This window comes from Lepisma saccharinum, chromosome 3 (genome assembly GCF_977018435.1).
Source record: "Lepisma saccharinum chromosome 3, izLepSacc3.1, whole genome shotgun sequence".
NCBI lineage: Eukaryota > Metazoa > Arthropoda > Insecta > Zygentoma > Lepismatidae > Lepisma > Lepisma saccharinum.
In genome coordinates this window covers 86,985,197-87,008,395 of record NC_139231.1, presented here as the reverse complement: position 1 = coordinate 87,008,395, position 23,199 = coordinate 86,985,197, and the positions used below count along the sequence as shown (strand labels likewise).

The 23,199-nt window shown below is 35.1% G+C and overlaps 1 protein-coding gene across 1 annotated transcript in view; it reads right to left on the bottom strand.

Annotated features, from left to right (window-relative positions):
• The window catches only part of LOC145985219 (transmembrane protein 179), a 36,664-nt gene extending 15,160 nt beyond the window's left edge, over positions 1-21,504 (bottom strand). Inside the window, exons 1-2 of the mRNA XM_083118969.1 lie at positions 21,196-21,504; positions 459-635 (exon numbers count right to left, since the gene is read on the bottom strand). Of these exons, the coding sequence (XP_082975095.1) occupies positions 459-635; positions 21,196-21,305 (287 nt within the window). The 5' untranslated portion in view covers positions 21,306-21,504. The remainder of the gene's footprint in view (positions 1-458; positions 636-21,195) is intronic.
• Positions 21,505-23,199: the final 1,695 nt, after the last annotated feature.

Genomic DNA, 23,199 nt, shown 5'->3' with positions numbered 1-23,199 from the left:
GCAGACCAGGACTCAAACCTAAAACCTTCCTGGAGGGATCATACATGAGTGGATCACTCGACGTGTTCTGCCACAGAGGTGACCATGACTAAAACATCGGCTTATCAAATTCCATTGCCAATTCCATAGGGTTTTCTAGAACATACCGACTCGTTACGTTTCAAAGTACCTTCATCTGCTACATGTGAAATGGAGAATGTATTATTTAATTAGGTAGGAATTTGAAAACACTAACACAGCAGTGTCTGATTACTGGCTACACTACATCTTATTTGTGAATGCTATAACTGACATTAATTGCTACTCAATCACATATTTTACGTACAACCACAAAACAATTGGTAAATAAATCGTATATTTTTAATCATCTACTATCCAAGATTATCACCTTCTGTAAATGGAGAAATTAAGAGAAACAATTCACTTACACACAAGCATTGCAACAATATCCTACATACCTGTCAGTCCCTTTGTAAAGAAACACAGACATCCGATATATCTGCACTACACATGTGATGAAAAGAATAACCCCAACAAATATAGTGTAGTTGCAATATGCCTGGGAGGCCCAACTAACAACAAACTGACCATCGCTTTCTCGCCACATGCCAGTTGAAAAAAGTAGACAATGTCCTCTGAAAAAATCAAATGCATGTTGTAAATCAAAAGGGAATAAATATAGGAAAAATCTACATAATAAACAAGCATTTCAAGAATGTGTAAATATATATGCAAACCCATTAAGAAGTAAACAAACACACTGCATAGTATTGAGAGCTTGGCATGGTAGAGAACCACATTATCATATCGTAATTTTCTTAATGTTCTTGAAATAGACTTTTAACAGAAATAATACGAACATATATTCAAGAAACAAAAAATCAAAATATATTCAAGAAATAAAAAATCGAAAGGGTCTGAAATACTTAGATAAAACATTGAACGAACAAAGCTTATAATTTTGAAATGTGGTAGCACTTTAGATATCAGTCACTTCTGTACATGGGTAAGCCACATAGTTTCGTGACGATCAACTTTTACAACAAATTTTTTCATGTATAAAACATTGCAAAGGACAATTGAGTACCTTTTATTGAAATGTCGTGAAAGTAGAATAAAGTTAACTGTGGTACAATTAAATTAAACACTTTTCAAATGATTAATTTCATTTCTTAAAATTTAGTAAGTGTGCAAATGTTGTTTTCTTCCCAATGCCTTACACTGAGGATCCCTCCCTCCCTCCATGTCAGTGCATTCATTGAACGTAATAGGTTGCTTGCCCATGTAGGATAAATGCTATTTGTGATTAGGAGCTCTATACCCAAGAAGTCAGGCACTCTCATAATCTACCACAATATCATTTTTTCTTAAAAATAGGGGGTGTGGGGTACTCAAGTAAATACAATGCATACGTATACTTTCATATTCTGACCATTTTTGACATTTTCAAACCTTTTTAGAGACTACAATTTCGAGCTTTGTACATAAAACTTTCACGAGTTTTGTGACATTATTTGCACTGTAAATTCACAAATAAAATTATCAAAACATAATGCACGACTTAGGAGTATGGGTACTTAATACCCATCTTTGGATGGGCAAAGAAAGACAAGTCACCTATTTAGTGACCATGATAACTTGTTTCTGCAGCTAGAAAACTTGACAGACTGCAATGGTATTACATGTGAGTGAAATTGAACAATGTGTTTCAAGATGGTGAATGAAAAACTGATTTTCCTCATGTTGCACACACGCTCTATACCATGCTCTCTTTTTCCGCAAAACTATCTACAATGCATTTTCGGAGTTCACATAGCAATACTTGCTCCTATTTTTTGCAGCATCTTCAACAGGTCTCTATCAAGTGGTACATACCCTAAAATGTGGAAAGAAGTAACAATTATTCCTATCCCAAAATCGAGAGGAACCAAACATTGAGGTATCTAATTTTAGACCTATTTCAATTATTAATATTTTTAGTAAGTTGTTTGAACAATTTGTTTTCAAATCTTTCTATTTTAATTTTAAGAATAAGATTAGTATCAACCAACATGAATTTATGGCTGGGAGATCAATAAGTACAAATCATTCAGTATTCTTAACTGACATCTCTCAAGCTTTTAGAAACAGACACCAATTAGATGATATTTACCTAGATCTGTCTATGGCTTGGTTGCTAAACTTAGCAACTATGGTTGTACACCAATTTATTGTAACTGGTTTAGTAATTATCTTAGGCACAGATTATTTAAAGTCAGGTTTCAAAATGCTCTTTCGAAACCTGGTTTTATCAACAAAGGTGTACCTCAAGGGTCTCCCCTGGGTCCCCTTTTGTTTATTTTATTTCTAAATGATATAGAAGATGTTGTAAAGTATTCAAAATGTCTTTTTTATGCAGAGGATTAATGATGTAAATGACCATTATAAACTACAAACGGATATTAATGCAATTAAGAAGTGGTTAGATGGTAATCAACTCTCGATCAACTTGTCTAAGTCAGTTGCAATGACCTTCTCACGCAAGAGACAGCACTCCTACTACAATTATAACATAGACAATGTGAATCTTAGTCTTGTAGAAGATGATAAGGCTCTTGGAGTTTTTCTTGACAGGAAATTTAGCTTTAAGATGCATCTTAATCATATGGTGTCAACAAGTAGAAAACTGACAGGTTGGGTCATAAACAAATGGCAAGTTCTGAACAACCTCCACCTTCTCTTAGTTATGTACATGGCATTTGTCAGACCCATTCTGGAATTCAGTTCTGTGACATGGAATTTTTCCAGTGGTGTTGAAAAATGTGACATCATTGAGAATATACAAAATAAATGTCTTTCCTATTTATATTTTAGATTTAAACTGTTTAAATTATTTTATAGTTATGACAACCTATTGAACAAGATAAAAGTTGAATACCTTTCAGCTAGAAGAAACAGAAATAAAATAAAAATTTGTTGAGAAAATTTTAGAAGGTTACCACTCTGTCCCTACGCTTTTATCGAGGATATCTATACGAGCTACGCCGTATCGAGTACGCACTAAAGGGTCGTTATTGACATCACCTACAGATTATAAATATAATAAGTTTCTTAACTCCATAGTCAGTAGTTTTAATGATGTCCAACGTGCCTAAACATCAATTGTATTTTAATCATTCACCAGGTCTATTTTAATGAGTTATCATGTATACTTTAATATATATATAACATTCATATTTTATTGTACCTCTTATTGTATTTCTTTTGTACAGTCACATTTTTATCATTCAATCTTGTATTATAAATTTATGACTTTTTTGTATTTACATGTATACGTACTGCTGTACTAAGGCCAGCCAGCTGTTATTCAGTAGGATAATATTAGAATAAATAATTAAATACGGAACTACACTCAGTCATTGTAGATAATCCGTCCGTCCAAATTTTGCAGTAAAACTTTTAAAATTATATTTCATAGTTTAGGAGAGGGGTGGTGGTAAAATCGCAAACATACATTTTGCCATAAATGTAAAGGTCTTGAGTTACAGTTTTTAGAGTTACAAGATAACTTAAAGGATTGGTGTCACATTGTATTTGAGAAAAATTTGTCACCATGTTTAAAGATGATGGATGATTTAACATGCCTTGCGAGAGCTTTAAGTTATGCAAATATTTGAGGTTAGATTTTTGTAGATTAAGAAAACCAAGTTTCAGATATGTTAGGACATTACTTGAGCTTGAAGTTTTTAATAAAAACTCTGTAATATAGTGTGTGGTTTAGGAAGGGTAGGGGTTAAGACACCAATTTTGAGACCACGATATCTGTAGCAAATTTAGAGTTTTTAAGCTGAAATTCATGTCACACATAGATACACCCAGGGAATGATTTTATTTTGCATTTGCATTTATTAAAAGCATTTCAAGATGGTGGATGAAACATTGATTTTTCATATTCTGAGGTAGCTCCAAATTCTGATGCCACTTTATCTGCCTAAACTATATTTTTGGACATTAAGAAAAAGAGACAAATAATTTTTCTAACATTATGTATGTTGAAATCCAAATGGGGCCACTAATGTTTTGTTCATGGGAACTGTTAGTTTCATAGCAACCAGATATTTTGGAGGATGGATACGGTATTTCATTTGCATGAAATCAGTCAAGACAATTAAATATGTCAGCCTTATAAATTTGGCATGGTTAATACACAGAGGAGATATTTAAACTTGAAACATCCACAAAAATAATGGGGAAAAAACAACTGTGAACGAACTGTATTGAAGCAGATTTTAAAGTGTGTGTGTGTGTGTGCAGCTACCATATGTTGTATAGCAGGTAAAGGTAAAGTTTCCCATGCATATAGCACTGTGCCATGAAGGCACATTCAGGGGATATAGGGATAGGGCCCAACATATTCTTGATCTCAGCCATTTTGGAGGTGACGTAATCACAAACAAACTCAGGCTGCCTTTACCCCCAGGACCCATTGATTTCGAGCTGGGTGAGTTCCAGAGGTGATTTATGCAGGGACAAGACTGGAAAAATTCCGACCTTAGATCACCCACCCCAAGATTTGAACCAAAATCTTTTGCATGGCAGTCAGCCAGCCTGTCTATGTCTTTTTACATTTGTAATAAAAGTAATACCCCTAAGGAGTAGTATCCCCTTTTTTCTCAATTTTCACACACATCATTTTTTTCTGTATTATCATTGGGACAAACACAAACATCCACGTCCGAAACAGGATTCAAACCCGGGACCCCTGGCATTGCAGCAAACTGTGCTAACCATTCTGCCACGGAGGTTGACTAAACCACCACAGCTATCAAGTGTTAGTATAGCATTGTATAGCATTTGCAAATGCACAACACTGGGAACTGATCATAGATCTAGTAACTGTTACGGCATCCAGCAAGAGTTGAGACTGTCCTATTCTCAAATTGTCATGTTCAAAGTTAATATTATTTATGTTATTGATGTTGTTTTAACTTATGCATGTTTGTTTTATATATATATTGTTATAATCATCTTATCACGCTGTATAAAATACAAGAAATCAAATTGCTGTAACCATAGCAACGAGGAATAATAAGTACTAAAAATGGTGATGGAAGTTGTGAGATTTTCTGCACCTGTATTGTATTTATTTTAAATATAACGGTTATCGTTAATTACGCAATTTTATTTGCATTGATAATCCTTCTGCAAGTTAAAGCACAGCGACGGTTATCAAGAGTGGCGACCCAGCCAGGATTGTTCAAAAAGTGTGCAATCTTCTGACAGTGGTAAGAATGTCTGTTGTAATGGAACAGAATTTTTGTCATATGCTGAAGTAAGACTTACGTCACAATCTTCAGTGTGCTTGTATAACGTAACTTCTTAAGTGAATCGTCATATGTGTAAAGATCACAATGGCTGATAAGTTAAAACAAAGTAAATCTAAATCGTCGCGTAAAGAAACAAACATTCAGGCTAATACAATGACTACTTACTTTGATGATGGTAATCCCGTAGTCGCTTCCAGTAATGGGAATACTACAGAACATGATGTTTGCTCTACAAAACCTGACAAATTATCTTGTAATAATCCTGACAATGATTTGAGGTATGTTCAGTGTACACAGTGTTCGTCATGGCATCATATATCTTGTCTCAAACTTACAGTCACTCACTGGACAATTTATTCGACTACACTAGAAAATTATTATTGTAAAGGTTGCAAACCAGATTATGATCCTTTTAGTTTGCCAGCTTATCTAGAAACTCTTAACCCGAATTTTGGTGATTTGTTAAGTACTGTTAAGAGTATTCAATTGCTTATGGTCACTTCTAATGAAGACCTCAAGACGAAACTAGAACAGTCTAATGCTGAAATGAAATCTCAGTTAGAACAGTCTAATGCTGAAATGAAATCTCAGTTAGAAAATTCTATGAAGACACAGTTAGAACAGTCTAATGCTGAAATGAAATCTCAGTTAGAAATTTCTATGAAATCACAGTTAGAACAGTCTAATGAAGAAATAAAAACACGAATGGATCTTGCTAACCAAGATATGAAATTACAGTTACAGCAATGTAATCAAGAATTTGCAGAGCTTAAAGAGAATATTAAGTCTCAGTTTGAACAATTGGAATTGGATATTTATAGTAACCTAACTTCAAAATTTGAATTGGTTCATCAAGAAATTAATACTGTTAATCAAAGATTAGACAACTTGACTTCCGATGTTAAAACACAACTTGATTCAGTAGCTTCTGAATGTGTCAAGAAAAATGAACATTTGGGAAGTATTTTAAATAGCAATATTTCTCAAATCCGAACAGAACAAGACGTTCAAGGACAGCAAATTTTAATAAATAAAGATTTGATTAGTGAATACGATAAATCTATTACAGTATGTTCATCCAAAATAACTGATATTAATAATATATTATCATCGTTGGAAGTTGCTGGTAAGGAAAATGTACATTTTGGAACATATCTTATTGATTGTATTAACAGGTTTCAACATATAGAATCTCGTATTGATGTTTTGCAAACTAATTATGCAAATTCTCAACGCAACACAAAAGGAAATTTGAAACCTCCCCTTGCACAAAATTGTTCTCAAACTAAGACATCACGTGAAAGGGCTGTTGCAGTTGACTCTGGGGTGACTAATTCATCTACTTATTCATCTGATGAATCTTTAACAACCCATGTGAAAACAACGTTCGATGAACCGCATGTTCGAAATCGTGTTCGCTGGAAGCGAAACAAAAGATTTATTCCAACCTGCAATGAGGAACATTATCGAAATAATATGTCACCTAATAGTGTACAGTTTAAGGATACAAGTAATTATGCGATTAACAATATGCAGACAACTTCTAGATTGAATTCTACAGTTACAAATATTGATAAACATTCCAATGTTCAACAATGTTGTTCTGCTGATGGTGAAAATAGTTACATAAATCAAATGTTTACATACTCGCAAGAACCTAACCTCCCTGTCGTTCATCATAGTAATGTCCCTGGTGAAACATGTGGGTTTCGTCATATTTCTTCCTTGCAGAATGAAGCTTGCAGACCATGGTTTCAAGGTGAAAGGCGTAATGCAAATTTAATGACTGGCACAAGTTGTCCAAATGCTGAAGTTGGTGTTAATGAGTCAAATACAAATAACAATTACTGTGATAATCCACAAAGTCAGTTTGATCGTTGTTTTTCTCCAACGTCTTTACCTGTAATTACTGTTGGGGATAGAGGAAACAGATATGTAAAGATAAATGAACTGTCTCATTTACCCAAATTTTCTGGAAAAATAGAAGACCAATCGGCTCGAGAATATCTAGAACATCTTAATTCTATGCTTGATCTTATGGGCATTCCAATTAACAAAAGGCTACAGAGTATTCAGCAGTGTTTCACCAACAGAGCTGTGTACTGGTATAGAACTCACAAACGTATGTTTTCTTCATATGATCATTTTCAAAGAGAATTCATGAAGCAATTTGCAAGTCCGGAAATAATGCAGTCTCAGTTATCAGTATTAAGGAACAGGAAGTATGATCCTACAGTACATGGTGATTTAGAAAGCTCTGCGTTGAAAACATATTCAAATTATTGCAATTTAGTTGAGAACCCAAACGAATTGGATGTTATTCAATTAGTTATTAGCCAGTTACCAAATAATATAGCTAATAACATAACTTGTCATGAGATACGTTCTATGGACCAGTTAACAACTATGTTAAGAAAATTAGATGTTGTCCGAACTAGTAGAAGAGGACTTATTTTCCTACCGGAAGAAACCGATAATAGTAGTAAGGTTAAACCCAACAAGAATCCTGACAGTATGAAATCAAAATTTAGTGTCAAGCAAATTAATGTTAAACACACCAAAAACACTTGCTCATCTTCTACTCAGGCTTCGTCGATGGATGCTCAAGTACCTTTTACTAATGAATTTGGCAATGCTAATTCAAGATATGGACAGTTTAGAGGTAGCAATGGTAGTTTTAGAGGACGTAGAAATAATCGAGGCTATTCAGGATTTACATATAATAACAGAAATAATTTCAGATTCCAAAGAAATAATGCATACTCTGGTATTTCCGGTGACATTACAAATAGGAATTATAATCAGGATGCTATAACTTCTCAGTTACCTAACAGTAGTCAGAATGGAAGAATTTTCTACAATAGGCAAGCGCAGTATTCAAGTGAGCCTGCTCTCGCTCCTACTTACAATCAACCTGTTAATGTGACTTCATTACAACCACAAAATGCATCTACAACTTCTGGAACATCAAATTCAACTTCTGGAAATGTATCAAGGTCCTTTACACAACAATCTGGTATTGGAACATCTTACCAATCAACAACAAATTTAAATTAAAGGAGCGGATGGAAGTGCCTCGTTCACTCTGCTTTCTTTCAGAGAGGCCAAATTTGAACAAACAAAATTCATTTCAAACACTGGAAATTATGAATGTACGTGATGATAAAGACTTAATATCTGAACCACTACAAGTGAATTTTTTATTGGAATGGTTTGAAGAAGAACCTGAATGGACTGTTAGTGATTATGATATTCCGGTTCCATTAACTGAAGTTCCAGTTATTCATGGAATTATTTGTCAAATACCTGTAGTTTGTATTATAGATTCTGGAAGTCAGGCAAATGTTCTAAATTTTGACGTTTGGTGTAAACTATCGTTTTTGATTGGCAACATTAAACTGGATAACGTGGAAGATGTAAAACTCACCGGTTTTGCTGGATCCAAGAAGTGTAAAGTTGTTGGCAGTAAAATTATTAATCTGCAGATAAAGAACGAATACTTTTCTATGGAATTTTTTGTTCTTAAAGAGTTGAATGCCGATGTCATTTTAGGAGTTCCATTTTTGAGGAAATATAAAGCTGTAATTGATTTTAAAGAAGGGAATGTAAGTTTGCTAAATGATAAAGGAAAGGAAATTTCCTCTGTTTTAACTCGGCAATATTTTTCTACAGAAGATTCGAAATATTGTACAAAGTCTAACTTTTGTTCCGAAGTTATATTAAATGATAATGAAAGTTATCCATGTAGATTGTTACGTGATGCGTCAACTTTGAATGATGATGTAGAATATATGCCAGCTAAGAAGTCCATTTATGAGTCTGTTTTTAGAAATGATAATTTAGACAATTTGCAGAAAGCTGATTTATTCAAACTTCTGTCGTATTATCACGTACAATTTTCAGATAAACCTAGAAAAGCAACTGTTGAACCTTACAAGATTCAATTAGATACCGTAACACCTATTACAAGCACACCTTATCCCATACCAATATCAAGGAGACAATCTTTAGAAGAAGAGCTTTCAAAGGATTCTTCACCATATCTTAACCCTCTATATATAGTGCCAAAGCAAGGAGGTCTTTGGAGACCTGTGATCGATTTTAGGAAACTTAATCAACATGTTATCTCTCCACAAGTGAGGGTAGAAGCAATTAACGAAATGTTACAGAGGTTCCTAGGATGTGTTTACTTTTCTTCAATTGATTTATCATGCGGTTATTTTCAAATACCGTTGACTGAAGATTCATATCCTTACACAGCTTTTTCTTATAGAGGCAGACAATATCTTTTCCGCTATCTTCCGTTTGGGATTCGATCAGCAGTCTCAGTGTTCCAGGACAGGATGAATAAAATATTCTCCACCGATTGCAGAAATTTTGTTGTTTGTTATTTGGATGATATTCTAATTTTCAGCAAAGATTGGTCTCAACATATGCAACATGTAGAACTAGTTTTACAAAAGATAAAGGGTGTCAATATGTCTATTAAATTTTCCAAATCTAAGTTCGCTTACAAAGAAATCTGCTTCCTTGGACACATAGTGTCCGGTGATAAAATTATGGTTGATCCTGCAAAGAATTCAGCAATTATTAATTTTCCAATTCCAACAAACAAACGCTCCTTGAGAAGGTTCTTAGGATTGGCTAATTGGAGGCGAAAGTTTATTGAAGGATTTGCTGAAGTGGCACAGCCTTTGTATGATCTGTTGAAAAAGGAATCAAAATGGCAATGGAATGATGTTCATGCTTCAGTTTTTGAAAACCTCCGCAAGTTACTGATATCTCCAAAGGCTTTGTATCAACCAGATTTCACGAAGCCTTTCAATGTCAACACAGAAGGTTCGAAGAAAGGAATAGGAGCTGTTCTATGGCAAGACTCAACTGAAAATTCTGAAGAAGGACCACATATAATTCAATACGTTAGCAGATCTCTTAAAGGCAATGAGTTATCATACAATACTCACGAGATTGAATGCTTAGCAATATTATTTGCTTTTGAAAAATTGTACATTTACATAGCTGGAACTAAAGTGAAATTGTTTACCGATCACCAATCTTTGTCTTGGCTAGAATCTACTAAAACTTTGAATCCACGATTAAATCGTTGGAGTTTGAAATTACAAATATTTGATTATAATGTATATCACGTGCCGGGAAAATCTAATGAAGCTGCAGATGCTTTAAGCAGATATCCTGATTTAAGTACAGGTTTTCCAACTCTATCGGAACTATATGTAAATAACATAAGTCTTGATTTTCTTGACGAAGATAGTGTAACATTTTGGCAAGAAAGTCAAAATTCGGATTCTTATTGCAGCGCCATTCTACAAAAGTTACGAAATGGGAATTTGTCACAGAATATAAAAAGGCAATATTCGATTCAAGATAATATATTATTCCTGACACATTTGAAAGAAGACAAGTGGAAACTTGTAGTACCTATTATTGTTGTACCCAAAATTCTTCATAAATTACATGACTTACAAGGTCATTTTGGATACTATAAACTATTTAATAAGTGCAGAAGTTTATATTATTGGCCTAAAATGAAAGTTAGTATCAAGCAGTATTTGAACGACTGTCTAACATGCGCAAAAACTAAACAAGCTCACACAAAAATTAGTAAGGATGAATTGCATGTATATTCTACTACTCCACATGATATGTTATCAATAGATCTTGTTGGACCGTTACCCAAATCACAAGGATATAGTTACATATTAACAATAGTTGACACGATGTCCAAATTTCTAATGGCTTATCCGTTAAGGAAGGCAACGTCACGTGAAATAATTAACAAATTCAAGCTCCAGTATTTTTACCACTATCCAGCATGTAAGGTAATATTATCAGATAACGGTTCCCAATTTAAATCACAAGAGTGGAAGTTATATATGGATGACTGTAACATAAAACATATCACCACGTCAGTTTATTCGCCTTTCGCAAATCCTGTGGAAAGGTACAACAAAGAGTTAATACGATTGTTACGATTATATACTTCGCAAAATCATCAGGACTGGGTAAAATATTTGAATCACGTAACAGGACTTCTAAATAATTCAGTTTCGGAAATAACAGGTTTCACACCTAGTGAACTTTTCCTTCATCACGAATTAAAAGATTCAATTCTTAATCAAATTAACTGGCCAGATGATTTAAAGTTTGTGCCCTGGAAACACAAGTGTTTTATCGCCAAAGCACGTATTAAGGAAAGGTATAAGTCCAAACCTATTGAGTGTGATGCAAATAAATTGAAGATAGTCCCAGGTGATATTGTTTTAGTGAAAAATCATGAACATAGTAGTGCAATTAACAAGAAAATTCATAAGTTTATGGAATTATGGCTTGGACCCTATGTAGTTGATGCTGTGAAAAACAATTATACAATTTTGATGTCTATGGACGGAAAGAAGATAACAACAAGTCAGAACTTGTCAAATATCAAGAAATTTAATTGTTCTGATGAAAAAAAGGAAGAATTGCTTAAACTAATGTAATTGTCATGAAGTGATGCATAAGTAGCTGTAAATCCGAAAACTAAGATGACATTTTCAGAACTTTAGTAAAAAGAGTATTGTAAATTTGTGAATTGGTTCATTATGTCAAGTGAACTCTTTCATTATCCTGACGAGTGTATATTAAAAGCAGGACTCAAATGTAAAAAAATAAAAAAAATGTTATGTTCATTTTTTTTTTCCAGGAGAAGGGGAGAGATTGAGACTGTCCTATTCTCAAATTGTCATGTTCAAAGTTAATATTATTTATGTTATTGATGTTGTTTTAACTTATGCATGTTTGTTTTATATATATATTGTTATAATCATCTTATCACGCTGTATAAAATACAAGAAATCAAATTGCTGTAACCATAGCAATGAGGAATAATAAGTACTAAAAATGGTGATGGAAGTTGTGAGATTTTCTGCGCCTGTATTGTATTTATTTTAAATATAACGGTTATCGTTAATTACGCAATTTTATTTGCATTGATAATCGTTCTGCAAGTTAAAGCGCAGCGACGGTTATCAGAGTAGAATCTAACTGTTGGTTAAACTTTTCAGAACATAGTATTTTAGATAATTTGTCCTGCACTGTGGCTGTGCAGTCATGCTTTGGGCTTTAGCTATGAGATGTGTTCAGGTTCGAGTCTCCTGAGATTTCGGCCTGTGTATGAGACTGGTGAACACTCAACATCATGATTAAATTAGGGAGCTACGAATAAGTAGCGTAACCCGGTCATGAAAACCTACGGCGACGACTGGGGGTTTGTCGTGCTGACAACATGTCACCCCGTAACTGGTTGGATTATCTCCCACCTCAGAGTAGGATCAGGTGGGGTGCGGCCAGCAGTTGGTAGGTAGGCCTGGGCGCTCAATGGTTTGTTGCGGCACAGGTTACGTATCTTTTTAGTTTAATCATTTCAAGGTGTGAGACCTTGATTGTTAATTCTTAACTATGTTAACAAAAAATATAAAAGAGTTTTTGATTCCGTGAACTAAAACAATACAAATTGAATGTTCCAGTATATTACTATCAGGGAAAATGTATTGCATTTTTAAAATATATAAATATTTATAAACATAACCTGAAAAAACTGTTTTGCATGGGTTTTATCTTTTAAAAAAATGAAAGTCCCAGGAAAAATGCCAACCTTGCGTCACACACGTAGCATCTTTTGTTACGTTTGTGACAGGACATTTTATGTATTTTTGTTTAATCTAGAAAACTATAACACTTCTAATTTATGTATTTGGTAGAACTATTAACCCTAATTTATTTCTGCACAGGAACACAAAAAGATACTAAAATGGTTACATGTATGACATATTTTTTATATTAGCATCGTTTAACTCCCCTAAATGCGATTACAAAAAATATAAAACAAACGTCTGTTATTCATAGCAAGTACTACTATGGCAAAAATAACTATTATGATAAATTATCACATATTATTGATTCAGTATTTCTGAGGGTTCTTTATTTGTAGAGCGGTTAGTCTCTGGAAAAATCGTATATCTCAGACTACTTGTAAAAACCTTAAAAAATAACTATTAATTAGAATAACTTCATGTAAAAAAGCTTCACAGATATTTGACAAGTAATAAGTGGTAACAGACATTCATACTATTTCATGAGCATCAAAATACATATTCCAAAAAGGAAAGAAATTCAGTGTTCAGAATTATCAACATTATACAAACATATTTTTATACAAATTCTCAATGTTTCAGTAAAAAGTGAATTCTAACATAAATTGATAATTGTAAAAATCATTGTGATCATATTCTGAGGATGCAGGAACGTTACAACTGAGTGACTCAATGGCAGTTGGAAGTAGAAAGGACGATGGACAGTTGCAGCATGATGTCCTGCCTATTTATCATGTGCACTATTTAAGTAAATGTTCCCAGTGGGCCCAATCATGTGCCATGAAGTCATCAACCAATCACGTACATTAGTCTGCGCAGTCCTCCTTCAAGTATTACTGTCGTTTCATTGGTCACCTGTACGTGCGCCCTCCGTGTATGTTAAAACGTGTAAAACATTGGATTAAAAGGGAGAGGGACAATTTCTCCAAGGTCCTTCTCGCTGAGGCAGCTGGGAGCACTGTTGCTAACTTAGCTCTTTTGGGGCCAGATCTGGCTCTTTTGTGCACTCGTTTGGCTGTGAACTGTGGCACCCACCCCCTGTCCCACTACGATGCCATCACTAGCCCCAACCCACATAGACCAACTTTTGCCATGCGTATACATTTTGCACGTGACTTGACATTATTATATTGGATGCATCATCCCACCCCCTCTTACCTCCCCAGCTACTTTTATATAGCTCCTTAACTGAGGTGAAAATGACAATATTGTTATCCAGCAATCCTTTATTTTCGATTCATACAACCATCGGTGGATTATTGGGATGGGTGATGCTGTCAGATCTAGTCGGTGAAAACTAAGAATAGATTGTCATCACTTTAAAGTTATCGGTAATAGCAGTGCCCCCCCCCCCTCCCCACCTTCCTGGCAACTAAAATTACCATGGGAGGCACTTTATCCAGCCTTCATAAATCTAGCTCCTTGAAAGTCAACTTTAGCTCAATTTAAGGTGAAATTTAGCTCTTTTATGCGCATCAAGTTTGGAAACACTGCCAAAATGGCCGTAGGAGACAAGGAGAAATTAATTACGCTTATAAAGGATTATTTTATTAGTTTTCTTGGGGATATCAAACTTCCGATAGTGGGGAAAAAATATATGATCGGGTAGATGGTCCATTGAAAATGATATTTGCGCTATAAATAGTCGAAACTCCCATTTGTTTAGCCGTAACTTGAATTTGAAGTTGTCTCTTCATAAGGAATGCATGGGATTCTGGAAATACTTATTCATCACATTTTTCAAACACGGTATCTAGCTCAATAATCAACTTTAAATACCGCTTCCACTTGCAACATGGGGAGAAATTCACACTCTCAAATTATGCATGGACATTCTTTAGTAGAAGTGCCCATTCCAACGAGATTGAAATATATGCATGCCTGGTGCGAAATTGTCACACCTCACCTTTAACCTCTGTCATCCGCATCCTCATTGTAGCACAAATGTCCCATCCGCGGCACTCAGTGCCACCTCATCAAAACCAACGTTACTTACGTGAATTATTGATGCAAATTGATGTTGAATTACACTTGCACTTACTGCAAATTAGGCGAAATAGGCTATACATAAAAACAAACATGTCCATATCGGACATTTTTATTAACTATTAAAAGAAAAATAAACAAAGGATGAAAGAGTCTCATAGAATTACAAGCTTAGACTCTTGAAGCAAATGCATCAAAATATTATTCTAAAAGAAATTAAAACTTTGTCATATAATGAAGGCACTAAATAAGGAACTCACCATTCACAAAATTATTAAAGTATTTTCCAAAAACTTATACGGGCTTAGAAAGGAACTATTTGACCAAAATTATCAGTCAAAATCTTACTGATTCGCAGAAAAAAGCAATGAAATGTAGAACAACTATTGATGCAAATTGATGTTGAATTACACTTGCACTTACTGCAAATTAGGCGAAATAGGCTATACATAAAAACAAACATGTCCATATCGGACATTTTTATTAACTATTAAAAGAAAAATAAACAAAGGATGAAAGAGTCTCATAGAATTACAAGCTTAGACTCTTGAAGCAAATGCATCAAAATATTATTCTAAAAGAAATTAAAACTTTGTCATATAATGAAGGCACTAAATAAGGAACTCACCATTCACAAAATTATTAAAGTATTTTCCAAAAACTTATACGGGCTTAGAAAGGAACTATTTGACCAAAATTATCAGTCAAAATCTTACTGATTCGCAGAAAAAAGCAATGAAATGTAGAACACACCTAGAAGAAACTTACAAAATATTTTTAAAATCTTCAAATCTCAATTTATTTCTCATGCCCTTACGAGGTATACGTAAGAAAAGCCATACTGATTCAAATAAAAGGAACCGAATGTTGTCACTTTTCAATATCGTAATTTTGACAACTCTCACATTTCGTATTGGTAATACAATGGTCTCTGCATACAAATAATTTGCATTCCGGACAACATACCATTGTTTTATTATTCCTATTTCTGCCAAATTCATGGCTAGCGTGCTGTGATTTAAGGTAAGAAACATTCGCACGCACGGTACTGAGTGCTGCTAAAGGGGGACCGGGCACTTCAGAGGCATGTAAGCAACTGAAAAAAGACAGAAAAAAAGGTGCCAACGCCTCTATGTTTTCGGGGGAATATTGAAGATAAGTAAGTTACCTAGTGCTTTCCCGACCATTATTGTGCAGGTAAAGAAAATAATTCAAAATTTTAAAAAGGGCTGCACTCAGTGGGTTACTGTGTTTTACGTCAACTTTTTGCTCACACAGGACCTGAGTTTAAAGTTAGATCCGAACCACTGTGCAATGTGTCTCCACCAACAACTGAACCCCTAGCTTACAAGAAAACAGCATAAGCCACTAAAGTATTGGAGAAGCCCTCGTTGTAATTTATAGTAGCATATTTAGTTTATTTCTTTCCTTGGAATAAAAATTTCAATGCTTAGGAAATATTATGAATTTCTGTTACCACTTTTTACTCTTCAGATATCTGTGAAACTATGCGATGATCTAGAGGCATGCAGAATGTTTTCCACTCTTCCCTTCTTGAGACATGGCAGGCAGAGTGGGATGAGGTAAGGGGGAACAAGCTTCATATCAAGCCCACCACTTTGATCTGAAATGATGATAGATTGATCGAGTTATGTTATTTTACGTCGATTTTCTGACACTTTTATCTAATCGCAACGATGAGGATGAGTGATGATATGATGAAATTGATAAAGGAACACTCACAAAGAAAACCCACGCTGTGCCAACCACTCCATCACAGCGGTCTGCGAAATGCTGTTGGAGTATGGAGTATTAGATGTGACCACCAATGTTATAGTAGTGCTGCAGCTAGTGCTACGTGTACACCCCCCGGCAAAAGTAATATGTCCATTGTATTTTCATTAAGTCTGTTTTCCACAGTGTGATGATAATGGGTTGAAATAAACAGAACTAAGCAAGTGTCAACATCAGCTTCACATCAAAAGAATTCCATCCATTAGAACAACACAAGATGTAGAACAAAAACAGAATGTAAATAGTGATGAACAATTTGCCTACTGTTTGCTATTGGCTGTACAATTGTAAGAGTTGCAATGTTATGGCCAAAATGAACGAGAAAAAAATCAACACACTGATAGCCATCCCCTTCCCCCACCGATCTGAGAATCAGCAACACAGTCACTTACATACAAAGGTTGTCACATGGCATACAACTTGGTGCTTATTGTTTACATTCAATTTTCAGAAGTATTCGAATAGTACTTTATTCTGCAAATTAACAATGTTTTCATTTTTTTTATTTTCTTATACCATCACCATTGAACAGCCATGATAATTCTATGTTTAGAAAATAATATATTTGTAAATTAAATTATACGTAGGTTAGCAGAATATGTCTAAATGTGAGTACGAATAATTCACTGCCCAGACTAAATTAGGATGCCTTGTAGACTTGCACCAGTGGTTTATTACAATTACAAAACTATTCAATGTTGCAGGCTGCAGACTTCTGGAGCCTACCTCTCTTCCCAAACAACTCATTGATATATGCAAGGACGAAATCGAAATTCTTGCACAATCTTAAAAATCGTCAATGATATTTTCGTAGGATCTTATATCCCATACTTCAAAGGGGATCATGGCCCCATGACCCCTTCCTCAGGTACGGGCCTGTCCTAGAGCTTCCAGTTTCAGCTCCCGGAAAACAGAGAAAGACATTTTTATGGTGAGTGAAATTATTAAATATAATTTTCATCAGTAATTTATTATTACTACTGAAATAAGATAAATTGATAAAGTATTCCTGAAGATTTTGTATAGATTCATATTGTGATTTCAAATGTAAAGAATGGATTGGGGCCACGGATTCTAATCTTGTCCAGGGCCTCGCGATATGATGCTACACCATTGCTCACAAAATACAAACAGAACATGATGGTTCAGTTCATAAACAACACCCAGTTTGTTACAACACAGAATCCTAGTTAATATTAAATAACCAACATTTCAAATTAAACAAAATAAACATTGGAGTTGATTTTTAGCCTTGTACTTTAGAACCTAATTAGATGGTGTTTAGTCTTACAAGAGAATACCAATATCATTATTTGAAAGGATGTACCTTAACTTCATTCACCATGATTATATAAGAAATGTTTGCATTATAATTTATTATTCTAATAAGGGAGTGAATGTAGAATATAGAGAATGTCTCTAATTTTATTAATATTTGGCCTTCCAATCATGAATCTCTTGTTAAAATGCTGCAGACACGTCTGGAAATAGTGAAAAAAGCTGATGTAAGTTGATTTTTTTTTTGCATTGTTTTACGAACAAAATTTTAACTATGCTTGCCAAACCTAACTTTGCCGGAAATGGTTTATGGGGATATCCGTGAATGGTTTTTGGGGCTATCCGTCAATAGTTTGTGGGGCTACCCGTGCCTAGTTCGTGGGGCTACCTGTGAATTTTTACACGTGTCTGCAGCATTTTTAACAAGAAATTCGTGATTAGAAAGTGGTAACACTTTACTATAGGGGTGACGGATTTCTTACTTTTTACAGGAGAAAGTACTTACGCAAATCATTTTCTGTAGCATTGTGGAAGTTCATGAATGTAGTTTTGATCCATTTTAATGCGTATGAATGTTGTTTTCTGCGAAAATCTCTGTCCGACACGTTGCTTCTGCTGCCACCATTTGCTTTCTGCACGAGAGCACAATGTTCCGTGTGTTAGATGATGTAAACCCCATAGTCAGTGTTTCAAACTCGCCGTGTTTTACTATAACATGACGTGTCGAGTATTTTTATTTTTTTTTCAAATTTTTTGAACTATGCTTGCCTAACCTAACCTTACGGAAAATGGTTTCTGAGGCTAACGTGAATGGTTTTTGGGGCTAACGTCAATGGTTTGTGAGGCTAACGTCAATGGTTTGCGAGGTATTAGCATAATTTCAAATCCGGGCACAAAAGTAGGTATTTTCCGGTGAACAAGGTTGCAACACTGCATAAATCGACAAAACTCTCTCACAACGCGCGATGAACCAGTACGCTATCGACATAATGTGTGTTACAGAATCGAAATAATGAGTAACAGTAAGTAATCGTAAATGTAAGAAATAGACATTATTTTCGTTAAAATTCATTATTTCACCTAAAGAAATGTTCCGCAATGCAGAATAGTACATTAGCAATGTAAAAAAGTGCGAAATAAATGATTTATAGGTGTCACCCCTATAGTAAAGTAGTACCTAGAAGGCCAAATTCAGTTAGTATACAAAATATTAACGAAATTAGAGACATTCTCTATATTCTACATTCATACCCTAATAAGTAGGGACATTGAATTTTCGCGATGCGCGAAATCGTGAAATGTGAAAAAAAGATGCAATTTTGAACATTCTGCACGTAACTACACCCCCAATGATGAAATATGCATGAGTTTTATTCGCGAAGTAATGCGAAATGTGTGCTTTTCCACGAAATGAACGCCTTTTCGCGAAATAACAGTGAAATATCATCAAATAATGTAGAAAACAAGCAAAAACCGGCAATCGAGGTTGTGCGCGCAAACTGTCGATTTGTAACGAAACGTTTGCCTAACGTTTGCTAACACTTGCAGCTGAAGAACATTTTATCTTCGATCAAATCAGGAAGACGCTGCAAATTGGGATTTCCCATGCACATAATCTCAGTTCGAAATCTTCGGGCCCTGTCAAGCTGCATTCCTTTCTTCCCCCGAATTTCTACTCAACTTCCAGTTTCATTGAACTTGCCAGCTGTAGCAGATAAGATTAGTCTGTTCCCGCACATCAAGGGAAACAATGGTGGCATTTGTGTTCAGTCATGAATGAATTTTGTTTATCATCATGTGATTTTCAACATGTGTTTGTATGTGCAGTAGTGATTATTTTATTTGATGGACAGCAAGGATATCCTTTAAATACATACAATTAATAAATCACTTGAGATATGCAATTTAGAAATGAAGTGATTTTGTGTTGATGTTTTCTTTTTCGTTGGACAGTATATAAAAATTAAGTAGTTTATCAATTTATAGCTTTTGTATGATGTTTCTTCTCATGATGAAAAAGTGTGTGCCATTTTTTTCCACCGCTGGTATATATCGCTGATATAACATTTTATTTACCGCTCCCCTCAGTTTTTGTATACCATAAATTTGTCTCCCTAATAATGACCAACCAGAGATACAATTTAAAACCATGCATACATGTTAAGTGTACACTTTAACTGATAAAAGGTAGGTGCAGACTACTTAACTTTGACTTTTATTTACCGCTTTTTTAACGAAATGATCTTTTTTCACCGCTTTTATATACCGAAATTGTAACTTTTTAAATGCGAAATTCATTAATTTTATTTACCATAAATCAGTGTCCCTACTAATAAGGTATAAGTAGAAAAGAACAGCAGCACAAAAATCTATTTTCGCCTCATTGCTTAATTAAAGCTTAAAAGAAACTAATTAGTCTGTTATATTATCCTGCCTTACAAACATGTACATTAATATACATTTCTCAGTTTCACATATAGCATGGCTTTGTGTATCCTGTGTCAGCAAAAAAGAAAGCACACAAAGCGTGAATGAAGTGTTAAGTAATCTACATTGCAGCTAACGACATTTACTTTACCGGTAATTGTATGTGTATCTATATCTAAAGTAAAAATTCAAACTTACAAAACAAACACAGTGGTTATATGTACTGCTTATAAATTTATCACAATGCATGCGCAACTAACAATGAATAACGCTTGGACCTCTCCTGTCACCATGTAATCACCGACGCCAGGTTCATACCTAAGTGAAGGGGCATTACAGTGTTTCGGATCCTACTTGAAGTGATATACCTGTGTGTTCCAAGTTCTAAATGGCCTCAAAACAACTTCAGTAAGACTTTTTGATATGAATTATTACTTGGTAATAAATGTCTTGCAAAATGAGAAATGAAGGTTTTTTAAAAAAATTCTGACACCAGAAGTGCTGCATTAACAATTTTTGTTGTGAAAAAGACTTCGTTTTAACATTGCGAAGGGCGATAAAGCATTTTCTTATATGTATAAAAAAACAGTACCGACAGTAAACCTTGCACTTGTCACTGTACAACTAAAAATATACAGTAGTATTTTTCTGCGCATTTAACAAAACATGCCATTCTTAACAGCAAACTCTATAGAGCAAATGTATTACATTGTTAAATTAAAGGTAGAAAAGGGTAGGAAAAAAATACTTGCTTGAATTCATCCTGGTGTACACTCATAGGAACCGTTATACACAAGGAAAATATAAGTGCAATTACATATCCAGTTATTTGACTCAACAGTAAGACATTGGATAGTGCCATTGCTTCTGTTACTTTCGGATGAAGTTTTAAAAATTTACACTATCCAAGTTGACATTTATGTCACTTTCTATATGTAATTTTCTTTACTTCAGACTCCATTATTTACAAACACGCACAGACTCAATTACTGATAATAGTTGCCAAATAACCAAGAAATTCCCTACGTAGGAAAATACTTGGAAATATTTCCCATTCAATGGTTGCATCTAGTTAGGCCAACAGGTGTACACTTGTTAGGACCCTATAAATTTGATAACTTGATAGTCAACTGTTGAGAAATAGCACTCTCATGTAAAGCCAGTCTCAGGCTCTGTCCGAAAGGTACAAGGTACAGACTTTAAGTATAGTCTTGGCGAAAGTGACGTCACCTAGTACAATTTGAAAGCGCCAAGAACATAAGCACGCAAGTGCACAGCTCGCAGTGCAGATAGTTGGTGACTAGGTCACGTGGTTTTCGCACTCGTTGTTCATTTGTTTATAATCACGGAGGTAAAAAGCCAACGACACAGGTAGATATACGTTATGGGCCAGCAACTTGTTGGTTATAGTTCTTCTAATGTGTGTGTACGAACATCTGAAAATGGGTGCGTTCCGAAAGTCATAACGAAACGAACGAATCGAACGAAAGTAACTGGGCTCGTGAACCTGGTGAAACCAGTTATTTTACAGACTTATGGGACGCTCTAGACGAAAGCGCAGGCGCAGCGTTTTGTTTATAAAAAATTTCCGCATGGCGTCCAGTGGAAGGCATTTCCTTCTGACAGAAATAAACTCTACTTTGGATACTGTTACTCATTTTAATCACATTGTAAGAACAGTTGATGCACACTCATCTTGTGCATGTTGCTTCATATCGCTCTCTGTTAAAATTATAATACAATTCCCGAACTAGTGCAGTTTGAAGCCATCATGCACCCGCGGTGTCTGCAAGCAGCAGACGATTCTCACTGAACAAACTAGCTTCCTGGCCCGTGCGTTTGGTGAATCTCGTTCTTGCACGAGACGCACGGAATGCGACTTTTGGGACAACATAATGAAACTCACGAAACGCACGGAAGCACTTATGGAACGTCCAGTTGCCATAACTCGTTTAACGCGTTAAACTCGTGCGACTTTCGGAACGTGCCCATTGCTACGTGATTTCTATGGTGAAAAATTAATGTTTAAAACGTGAGGAAAACAACGAGCACTCAGTTTTATCTACTGATCGTATTGACGCTGCAGTCGAAGTGCAATTCGAAAGACGTGTACTTCCAGTCCACGACTTGAAGACTGCACTCCAAGACCATACTCGGAGGATGCTAGCTTCAAGTACGGTCTTGCACCTTTCGGACACGGTCTCAAGGCCGGGTACGTCGTCCTCACTTCGCTATCGACTTCTAGCTTCCTTACTTAACGATCGTGCGAGAGCTTTCTCTTATTCAGTTCCCAACAGCCCGTCTCCCACTATGACGAAAAATAAAATAGTTCCGAACAAAAATATGCATGTGCAGCACATTTTCGTCCTCCTGTGACCAAACTCAACAAGCCTAATCTAACCACCACAGATTTCTGCTACCCCGAGCCAATGAATGGAAATGCTTAAAAGTAAAACAGGTGTAGCAGCTAGGGGTGTGCGGGATCCAGAAAAGTCGGGAAATAACGAATGGTAATTTAAAATTTTGTTAATTCTCGACGTTTTCTGCATTGCAAGTGTCTGGAACTTATCGGAAATTGTTTGTTTTTATTCCAGAAGTGCAAAAACAATCACTTAAGTTGAAAATGACGTGTAGAATTCGAGATTTTCAAAGGGTCGGGAAATTTCATAGACTCCCCGTCCCGAATGTCGGGGTATAAAAAATTTCCCGTCCCGACCAAAAAAAATCTGTCCCGCAAACCCGTAGTAACTTAGCAG